The sequence below is a fragment of the Meleagris gallopavo genome, chromosome 20 (genome assembly GCF_000146605.3).
Source record: "Meleagris gallopavo isolate NT-WF06-2002-E0010 breed Aviagen turkey brand Nicholas breeding stock chromosome 20, Turkey_5.1, whole genome shotgun sequence".
Classification (NCBI taxonomy): domain Eukaryota; kingdom Metazoa; phylum Chordata; class Aves; order Galliformes; family Phasianidae; genus Meleagris; species Meleagris gallopavo.
Genome location: NC_015030.2, coordinates 2,728,133 through 2,738,703, shown reverse-complemented (window position 1 = coordinate 2,738,703; position 10,571 = coordinate 2,728,133). Strand labels below are relative to the sequence as shown.

The 10,571-nt window shown below is 49.9% G+C and overlaps 1 protein-coding gene across 1 annotated transcript in view; it reads right to left on the bottom strand.

Moving 5' to 3' along the window:
* LOC104913763 (heparan sulfate glucosamine 3-O-sulfotransferase 3A1-like) overlaps positions 1-10,571 on the bottom strand; it is a 26,513-nt gene that overhangs the window by 1,200 nt on the left and 14,742 nt on the right. The window contains exon 3 of the mRNA XM_031556379.1: positions 5-234. Coding sequence (XP_031412239.1) covers positions 5-234 — 230 coding nt within the window. The remainder of the gene's footprint in view (positions 1-4; positions 235-10,571) is intronic.

Genomic DNA, 10,571 nt, shown 5'->3' with positions numbered 1-10,571 from the left:
AGGCCCGTAGTCCTGTTTTTGAAGGTCAGGCTCTCAAAGGTGGGGATGTCGGGCTTCTTGGAGAGCGTCTGTGTGTAGTCCGAGATGGCTCTGGTCACGGGGTCCCGCACCACCACGATCAGCTTCGTGCCCTTGGCCATGGAGGAGATGCGGGCTGGGGCCTCCTTGGTGACGAAGTAGCTGGGGGTCTTCTCCATGGTGATCTGCCCCTCCAGAGTCCTGGGCATGAGGTCCCTGAAAGGAGAGGGACACGTTAGTGCCAAGTATTTTAGAGGTGTCCAAGTAGCACAGCCATGATGTCCTCACACCTCATGACTCCAACGCAGCTCGCTTTCCTTCTAGCATGGATAGTCAGCCCACAGTGCTCCAACTCAGAAAGCATCTTAGCACACACCAGAAACTTGGTGTAATCCTATTCTGCCCTCAAAAGGACTTCTTGAGATGGATCCCCCCTCTCATCCTACCATGAACAGATAGTGACAAGACAAGGGGGAACAGTCCTAAACAAGAGGAGGGGAAATTTAGGTCAGATATGAAGAGGAACTCCTTTACCCAGAGGCGGTGAGGTGTTGTCCAGAGAAGTGTGGTTGCCCCATTCCTGGAGGTTCCCAAGGCCATGGATGAGGCCCTGGGCAGCCTGAGCTGGTGAGGGGCAGCCAGCCCATGGCAGAGTTAGGGCTGTGGACATTTAAGGTCCCTTCCAACCTCACCATGCTGTCGTTCCATGATTCTATGCCATGACACTGGAAGAACAGAGCAAACCTCTACAATCCTGACATCCTACCCCTTTTAAATTCCATCCTGCCCACACTGGCGTTTCCTGCACATTGGCTTAAATTCCCCATAATAACAGTGAATTTCTTGAGTAACAAGACTCTCTTTCTTCAGGGCACAAGGGATTTTTCAAGGGGCAGGATGTAAGACTCCATCTTTTGGTATTTTCAAGGTGGCAGCAAGCTGATGTCACATAAAAATGTGCCATGTCAGCGCCTTGATCTCTGCAATTTCCTTCTTCCACCCAAAGAAATTCTGCGTACAGGATGCTGGGAAGCTCTCCTGGCCCAGATGAGGGCTCAGTTCTGGGTCACTCCTGCTCTCCTGGGCTGGGCATTGGGTGGGATATGCTAAAAGAATGCAGGATTTGGCCAGTGGATGACGTCTGAGTTAAACAAGGCAAGCTAGAAAGGTGCAGGACATTTTAGCAAATGTTCATCTGCTCCTCCCGGGAGTTCCATTAGCTCTCCTTGCACAGAGACACCACATCAGATCCATCAGATTCACACCACCCAGTTATTACCCCCAAATGGGGGCTGCAGAATGCCAGAGGTTCACCATTTGGTTGCATGACATCCATCCAAGGCAGCGGATTTTTCCTACACCAGCAGCCCAAGGGCAACAGGAGATGGATGGGGCTTCACCACCGTGCCACCACTGTTCTCATGGCAACTGCAGCCCTGGGACCCGCGTCCTGCATGCCCTGACCCCAGGCACTGACCCCATGTGATGCCGCATGGTGACGGACTGCTCCCTGCTGCAGCAACATCTGGTGTGCAAAGCTGGGCAATACGCCGGCCAAATTAAACCCATCTATCAAGACAGCAACAATGAAAAGCCAACAACAGCTAACAACACCAATAACAACCAGATCCCAGGCTGAGTCGTTATGAAACAAACGAGGCAGTGAGGATTGACCGTTCCTAGTGCAATTCTTGCTGTTTGAAACCGAGCTGCATAGAGGCTGAGCAGAGGCATGGTCCCTACAGAAGCCACCTCTTAGTTGGTGTCTGTTGAGGTTTTCTATTTGGGGGAAAATCCCTGAATTAGGGACAAACAAGCTGAGTGGTATGAGAGAGCTGTCACTTGCTAAAGGACGACAAAGGGCAACAGAGCTATCAGAGGTCTGGAGCACAAGTCTTATGGGGGGCAGCTGAGGGAACTGGGATGGTTGAGTCTGGAGAAGAGGAGGCTCAAGGGAGATCTTATCGCTCTCTACAGCACCCTGACAGGAGGTGGTGGAGCTGCTGTGCCTGCAGGTGTTCAAGAAGAGCGTAGATGTCACATTGAGTGGTGTGGTTTAGTGGTATGGTGGTGATGAACTGATGGTTGGACTAGACAATCTTAGTGGTCTTTCCAACCTTAATGATTCCATGATGCCATAGAATATCGTTTTGGACACTAAGGATGGAGGTAGGTTCAAAACCAGAACAAGGGAGACCTCTGCCAAGCAGAGCCATATTTCTGTGTTGGGATTTGCTATCACCTGATGCTGCAAAGCCAAAAGGATGTATGGGTCAGAAATAGCCTGGCCAGATTTCTGGTGGGTTAAATCAATTGATGGCACTGAGATGCAAGAACCCCTGATTGACTTCAGCCTTAAGTAATCCCCAATGCTAATCACACCCAGCTGGATGCAGATGACAAAAATACCCCTGCACATTGCCTGTTCTCATGCACCCAACGTTGCCTACCACTGTTCAGCTGTGCCTGCTGCACCCATTCTGTGCTTCTGTGCTTAAGAGCCACCTTCTTACAACTGTGCTTGGCCACTGAGCAAGAGCAGCAGCCCGTGCAATGTCATGCCAACCTCTGTTTGGGTTTTGGTAGTTTAAGTGTTGAAATCTCTGCTGCGTCTTCCTGAGGAGCAGATTAACCCCTTCAATGGCTGAGCTGCAGCACAAAGGCTTTCTTCAGTGCTCAGGAATGAACCTGCACCTCGGCTGCCAGCCCGGCGGGCAGGGACATGCTGGGACCCACCGGGAATGTGCTGCCACAGCTTCCAGGAGATTAATTAATTACAAAGGGCATCTTTCATGGACGTAAACAGTTGCTTGGAGGCCTCCCTGGACTAATGGCATCTGGGTTTTATTGCGAAAGAGCCACTTGAAAAGACAAGAACCACAAAAATGTTTTTGGCAAGAGCAGCCACCAGCAGACCCTGCCAGAATAAATGGATTCTGTTATTTTAATTTTAGTAGAGCTCGGGGCTTTATTTAATTACTTAACAGGAGAGGAGGACTCTCCTCAAAGGGTGCATTTGGGATTTGCGTGCGGACTCGCAGTTGGCCCTTAGTGGGGCTGCACCAAGGTCTCAGCCGTGCAGTGGGTGCTGTGCTGGGTTTAGTGGCTCATGCACCCCAATGGGTGAGTCGTTCTCGTGGGCACCTTCATGCTGGGGTCACCCTGGGACGTCCCTATAACTGGTCCCCAGCCTCAGGCACTTCTGGTGCAGGAATGATCTTTGATGTCGTGTTTATTATGGCTTTTATGTCTCTTTATTGACTGACTGCATAATGATCCCTTTACAAATCTGAGCAGGGCGTTGGCCTGACCCTGGCCATGGGATCAGAGTCCTTAGAGACAGGAGTTGGTGGTGTGTCCCTGTGAGAGCAAGGTTCTGGGGAACAAAGCAGTGCTTCACGTCCAGAAACGGCAGCAATGTATCAGGCTCCATCCCTACAAGCAGAGCACCCAGGAGGGTGTGTTCGTGCAGGGTTTGCAGCCTGCAGCGGTGTCACAGCTGCAGCAGAAAAGTCCTAAGCTGCAGTGTGGGGGCACAGCTGGGAGCAAGAAGCTGGGACACCTGGGGGCTTTCCCCAGCCCGTTGCAGCAGCACAGGGACAGAGGTGCTGGTTGCAGCATGACACCTGGCAGCTAAGGGGACAGGATTGCTGCACTGGGCAGGTGATGGGAATGAAGCAGAAATGGGAACCAGGATCAGGCCTGGTGTCACGGTGATGGGCATGCCTGTGGCAGCCTTGACGGAAGGGCACGCATGCAGCAGCCTTAACAGAAGCACAGAGCCTTCTTTGGCATGAGGCCACTGGCTGAGGAGAGTGGGGAAACTGAGGCACAGTGCATGCAATGCAGCCTCATGCCCCACAGCACAGTGTATTTCTCTCTGTCCTCCACAGCCCCCAGCCACGCGGGCTCGTCCTCTTTCCCACTCCATTTCCCTTCCTCTTCCAAAGCATCTCAAGCATTTCTGCATCAGAAAATGCTAAAAGAAAACAAGCACTGCCATCACATGCAATTCCCTTTCCCTCCTCTTAGGCCCTTGCTCCCAGGAGGGCCATTACAGCACGTACAGGAGATTAAAAAGAAAGATGCTCTGGAAAGAGTGATAATGTAACCTGGAGTGTGCACAGATAAATAAATTAAAACCAATGCCTAACGAGACGGAGCTGTCCTCACATTGGGCTGGGGACTGGCAGCTCTGAAAGGGCTGTGAAAGCAGCAGAGACACAGCCGAGCTCCCTGACCCTCCTATTCCTTCAGACATCACGTGGGATCAATATATGGTGAGATGCCTTTCGGGAATCTGGTAGGACTACCAAAAAATCCCAAGGAAACCCATGGGAACGAGGAACGTTCATGAGTGGAAAATGCTTGGAAGCACCTATGGGGAAAACAGGACACTGGGTGTAGAACTACTGGGTAAAACCCAACTCCTGCTGACATCAGTCTCAAAATGACACCTCTCAGGGCACAGAGATTTTTGTTCTCCCCAGTGTTCCTGAGAGGATATTCAAACCAGTGCCCAATTGTGCTGAGCTGAAAGGGCAGGAAGCATTCAGCATGCTGACATACCCACAACCTCTGCACTTTTAGGCTCCCGGGAAACAACCCTGAAATCTGGAGCTGGGCACAGCATGGGCACCTTCACTCCGCAGCCTGCACACAGAGCTGCAGCAACGTTGCCTTGTGCTCCTCCTGCCCCAAATCTACCCAGCCTGTGCCTGCTGACAACAGCAGCTCCTGAGCTCATCGTGTGGCGGATGCCGGCGTTTATTTGAGCAACCCTCGGTATTTATGGATCTCATTACAGCTGCAGCTGGGAGCATCTGTTTCCACGCTGCGTCTGTCAGGCAGCATCTTATCAGCATGGCTGCCGACCCCTCTCTCCTTCCTCTGCCATCCCTTGCAGAGGAGGAATCCAGCCTCCTCTGGGCTGTGGGATGGGCACAGCATCCCCAAGGGATGGTTAAATTTGGCTAAAATCAGTGTTGCTCACTCATGTCCCACTCTGATGCATGGGAGCAGAACCGCTGCCCATTGGGGCACCCAGCCAAGTCCTTCTCATGCTGCTCATCGCTAATGCCTGGAGGACCAAATACTTAAAAAGAGCCTAGATTAGGAAGACAGCAACATGGCATTGGCTGCAAGTGCTTTCTTACTTCACCCAACAGAGAATTGTAGCTCCTGCCATAGGAAACTGCAGCAAAACACAAGTTAAGGGTAACGACAACAGCCTGACACAGCATCCCTAAAATGCAGCCCTGTGTGTCTGCCCCAGCCCTCATCCTGTTCCTTTGGGATGGGCTGGGTAAAGGGAATGCCACTTTACAGCCAGAGGATGTCTAGGGATGCTCTGACCTAAAAGTGCTGCCATAGCAGCACTGCTGTCTGTGCACAAAGCACTGCAGTGGGGTGGTGGTGTTTTTTTTTTTTTTGTTTTGTTTGTTGTTTTGTTGTTTTTTTTTTAATATATTAAATACATAATTTATATATATATACATAATTCATATATTTATATATCTATATGATTTTCACTTATTTTATAAAAAGCAATTTCTTTAATTTATTCCCTTGCTGCATGCCAAGCATCGCAGGCATCTCTGCAAGGGTTCAGTCACTTCAGTGCTTCAGAAAATCACTCCAGAATGTTTTGCTGCCCCACAGCAGGGACCTGGGCACAGCCTCCATGGACGATGGCCCAGCTCCAAGCTCAGCCCCAGGAAAAGCCCTTTTCCCTTCTGAGAGGCTGGGAAAGCCATCAAAGCTGTGCCACCAGGAGCTTCATCTGCTGGGGTTGACTTCACCACATCTTCCCTTGGCTTTACTGCATCTTCCCTTGGCTTTCCCAGCCCCCTCTGCAGCAGGGGAGCCCTGCAGTGTTTCCTCTTGGCCGTGACCACAAGCCTGCTGCTCCTCAACCTCAGTGCTCTTTGCAGGGCACAGGGAAGGCAGAGAGCAAACACCTTTGGGGAATGCCCTGCATCAGGCAGCACACACCCTGCCATTCCTCATCATGCCCAGATCCATCCCATCACCTCTGGCAGTGACCTTCTACAGCTGCCTCTACTACTCTACAACCTACCAATTCTGCCAGATTTTGCCAAAGGGGGATTTTTTTGGGATGCAGATGGGTCACAGCTTCTGTGGGGATGAGTGTGGACCTCAGCCTGAGCCTCACCTTCCACCCTGATGTTAGCAAACCCTGTTTTGGGACTGGCCTTGCAGTCCTGAATGAGGGTTGCGTTTTTTGTTCACAGCAAAGCTGTGGCTACAGGAGTTGATATTCAGGAGCCTAGTATATAAACAGAGCAGGAGACAGCATGTGCTCTGAAAAGCTTCTGGAGTAAAAAGACAGAGAGATGAGAAGGAAAAAAAAAAGAAAAAAAGGCATAAGTGACCCAGTAGCAAAACTGAGTCTGGTACAACAAACCCGCATGACTGCTCTTCTTTCCCGAAGTGTTCAGTATGTAAAACCACCCCAGCACCCTCCCCAGTGCTGCTGCTGGCCCCACAGGGACCATCCCCCATCTCTGCCCCACAGATCTCACAGATGGGCTCAGCCATGGCAGGGGGCTGGCACTGGGGCACAAATGAGAAGGACCTCCAGGACAAAGCAATATGCAGGTCATTTCTCCCCATACGGATTGCCAAGAGCGTATGCTTCAAGCACAGCACCTAAAGAGGAAGGTTGAGGAACTGTTTATTATTGGGAATGTCTCCCTCTCTAGGCCTCATTTTTTGATAAATTAGCTTCAGCTTCATTACTCCATGATATATTTCCCTTGACGTTTAATTATACTTACCCCAAACACATTAAGCCAATCAGTCTGAACAGCTTCTTATTAATATGCAAATGCCTCCTCTTTAAAAACCTGGGAATCTGTGAAGAATCTTTCCAGCCCTCAATTAGGGCCAGTGGAGAAGATGAGGACCCCTGAAATGCCCTCCTGGTCTGAACACAGGGAGGGGGGACAGACCCACCAACAGAGTGCTGCCAGATTTTGGGCTGGGAGAAGGAGACAAATGGCTGATGGAAGCCCCCAGAGGACAGCTGTGTCTGCATGGAAGTGGAGGTCTGATCCCACAGCCTCATGTCTCATCCCCATCCACACAGAGGGTGGTGAGGCACTGGAACAGGTTGCCCAAGGAGGCTGTGGATGCCCCATCCCTGGGGGCATTCGAGGCCAGGCTGGATGTGGCTCTGGGCAGCCTGGGCTGCTGGTTGGCGACCTGCACGTAGCAGGAGGGTTGAAATGAGATGATCATTGTGGCCCTTTTCAACCCATTCTATAATTCTGTGGTCCCTGGGGACCTCACCTGTGAGCCGCGGAGAAATCTCAGCCTTGCTTTAGCCAAACAAACAGGAACTGGCCTCCCTGCAGCCACGGGCAGACGGGATGTGATTTGCATTGGGCAAATAAACCGAACCACGCCATTAACCATCTGCCCTGGACGACGTTTGGGTTTTGCTTTCAAGCATCGCTTTCAGCTTCTCTGTTCTCAGATCCCTCTGAACACCGTGGGATTTTCTACTCAGAAACCAACAGGGAATAAAGGCATTGAGTCATTCCTGTGAGTAATTGGAGAGAGCCACCAGCACGGGCACTGCCACCGGGGCAGCTGTTGTCCTCCTGGGGGGTTTCCATGAATTACACCCACTGCTGAAACTGCCCCCAGCCCTCGGGGTTCTCCATTCACCTTCACTTGGCCAAACGTTAAGAGCTGCTGATGTCCACTGTCTTTTCAAGTAAAAGTCACTCATTGCATCTTGCTTCACAAACAGCTTGTAGCTTTTAAAAAAACACCATTTGCTGTGTTGGTTTTTTTTTTTTCTTTATCCCCTACAGTTAGACATTAAATTCGGAACTACATCGCAATCAGTACACTACATAAATAGTCCAATTTTGTAAAACAGCTCTCATGAGCCATAAAGAAACCCAATTTGCTATTGCTATCATAAAAATATCTCTTTTTGCGTGTAAATCAAACCAAAGGGAACAGATATAGCAAGAAAATAAACTCAACTCCGCTGCTCTGCGCCTGAGAGCACAGGCAGCCGCCCCGGGGAAGGGCTTTCCTGCCCTGGGTAAACACACACAAGAGCAAATCTGTTACAAACTGCAGCCACCACTTTGTTTTCAGAAGGTCCCAGTTTATTCTTTGGCAGAAGAGGGAGGGCTGGGGAGAGGTTGGCAAGAAACACAATCCTTTCCTGTATAAACAGCATGGCCTGCGCTGATTTGAAGAGCATCGTATGGCATATATTTCATGTGTGTGTATACAGAGGGAGAGAAGGAGAGATTTTTCAAGCAGGAGAAAGATGTAAAGCTATCTTATATCATCCAAAGCCAACGTCTTGCTCGGACTTCTGGCAGTTCTCCCCCAGCCATCCCTGCCACCGCCACCCCTTCCCCCCAGCCGCCGGCTGCAGCCTCCCCCATTATTTTTCACAAAGGCATATAAATCACTGTGGAAACTCTTATTATCTTATTTTCCCTCTGCTTCCCTCTTGTCTGTTTTGAGAAAAATTAATGCATTTGTCTCCAGAAAAATGTGCAGTCTCTATAATTCAGTTTTAAAACAAGCACAACTAGCAAATGGATAGACCTCGGTTAGGAGACTCATTTTTCACACGAGTAATTGAACCCTTCCCTTCAATTTTTCCTTTGGGCGTTAAAGACAACTGATGCCTCCCTGGAATTTGCTGAGATCTAAAAAAGATTGAAGGATAGACAGATGGACAGAAAAAGGAGAGAAAGAGAAAGGAAAAGAGAAGAAAAGCAAGAAGATGAAAAACAAAAGAAGACAAGGACAGAAGTGAACAGTGAGAAAGATGGAAGGAAGAAAGAAGAAAGAAAGAAGGAATGGGAAGAGAGGAAAGCCTGAAGCATATCTCAAAGTTTCAGTGGTCTGTTCAAAGGAGCCTTTAGGGTATAGCTCAACCAGGGTCTTCCAAAAGCTGTTGGTGCCTTGGCTTTGGAGGCTCCTTCACCAAGCTGGCAAGGAGAGCCGTCCCCATTACACCCACCCATGGGCCCTGCCCTGTCCTCTGCATCCCATTCCATCGCCTCCAAAACTGGGGACGAAGAGTTTTTCCAAACCCAAATGACAGCCAGCTTGGAAGGAACCCACACCTGCCGTGCCATGGGACTGCTGTGCAGAGCTGTGCTCAGAGCAGTGTAGGGATGCTGGCACCTGAAGCACACATTGCACAGCCCCACGCTGTGCCCAGTCCAGTTCCAGCAGTGACACTGAGGACACTGGGGGTAATTCCAGCAAAGCCACAATCAGGCGAGCGCTCAGGCCAGCAAAGTCCATTGTTCTTTTGTCTTTTGCTCTATTATCTCTGTCCCTCGGGAGCGGCATTACTGCCTCCAGTGCATAATGTGATTTGCTTGTTTTCCATGTCTGGCTCGTTCTTCTTCTGTGCAAACACATTTTAGACATGCACGATCACAGCAACGCACGCGTTCTTCAAGTGAAAAAAAAAAGTGGCCACAGCACGAACACTGGCTGTCCCGGGAGCAGGACCAGAGCTTTCCCTTGCTGCAGATTTTGTAGGATCAAGTGCCAACTTTCATGGCAACAGGAGCAGTGCACCATGTGGCGAGCCTCACTCTCCTAGAGGTAAAAACATCCTGTGAGATGCTGTGCTGGAGTCCTATATGATTTGATAAGAGATTTTTAATTTCTGGAGCATAGTGTGATGTGTTCTTTTCCTGTTGGAGAAGTACACCTGTGTGTGTTGTGTGCACAATGGAGGGTTTTAGGAGAGCCAAACCCACTCTTCTGAGAACAGAGGTTGTTTCTTAAATTATGCTGAGAAGCGACTTCTTTATATATCACCACACATCTCCTGCTGCAAGGCCAGAAAATCCTTTATCTGTATTATAAAATAGAGGGACTGACCTCAGGCTATGATCTAAAATATATGGAGTCACACAAGTTTACCCTCACAGTCATTCTTCATCCTTCCTGTGCCAATTCTTTGTCCTTTTGCTAAATGAAACTTTAATGGTGAGGAAAGGGCTGCCCACTTTCATTCCTGGAGCAAAGCAGCCAAGTGCAAAGAGGGCAAAAGTCTCCAGAAAACAGAAAGCTTAAAAAGATTCCTCGTAGCCTCATTTGCAAGTTCTGTGTGGGGTGGGGGCCAGGGCTGAAGATGCAGAGCAATTTCACCCGGCCTCCTCCAGCTCCGCTGTCTATTGAGGCATTTTAGCCACAGCTCAAAAGGTCGTGCATTAAGAGCTGTTTTATATGCTCAGCTATTCCACCTCATCCCAGGGAATGCATCACTGTCTCACCCGGTATCAAACAGAGTCATCTTACATATTTCAGGAATTCTCACTTGATTGCAGATCTAAATTTCATGAGCACATTGTGCAGCAAGCAGGGGAGAGGCAGAGGTGGGGCTGGATGCTCACCCCATGCTTCCCTCCACATCCTGCATGGGGATGCAGTCACTTGGGCATCAGTGTGACATGAGGTGATCCAGCTCATTCATGGATAAGATGGGGAAAGGGAGGGGAAGGGAGGGGAAGGGAAGGGAAGGGAAG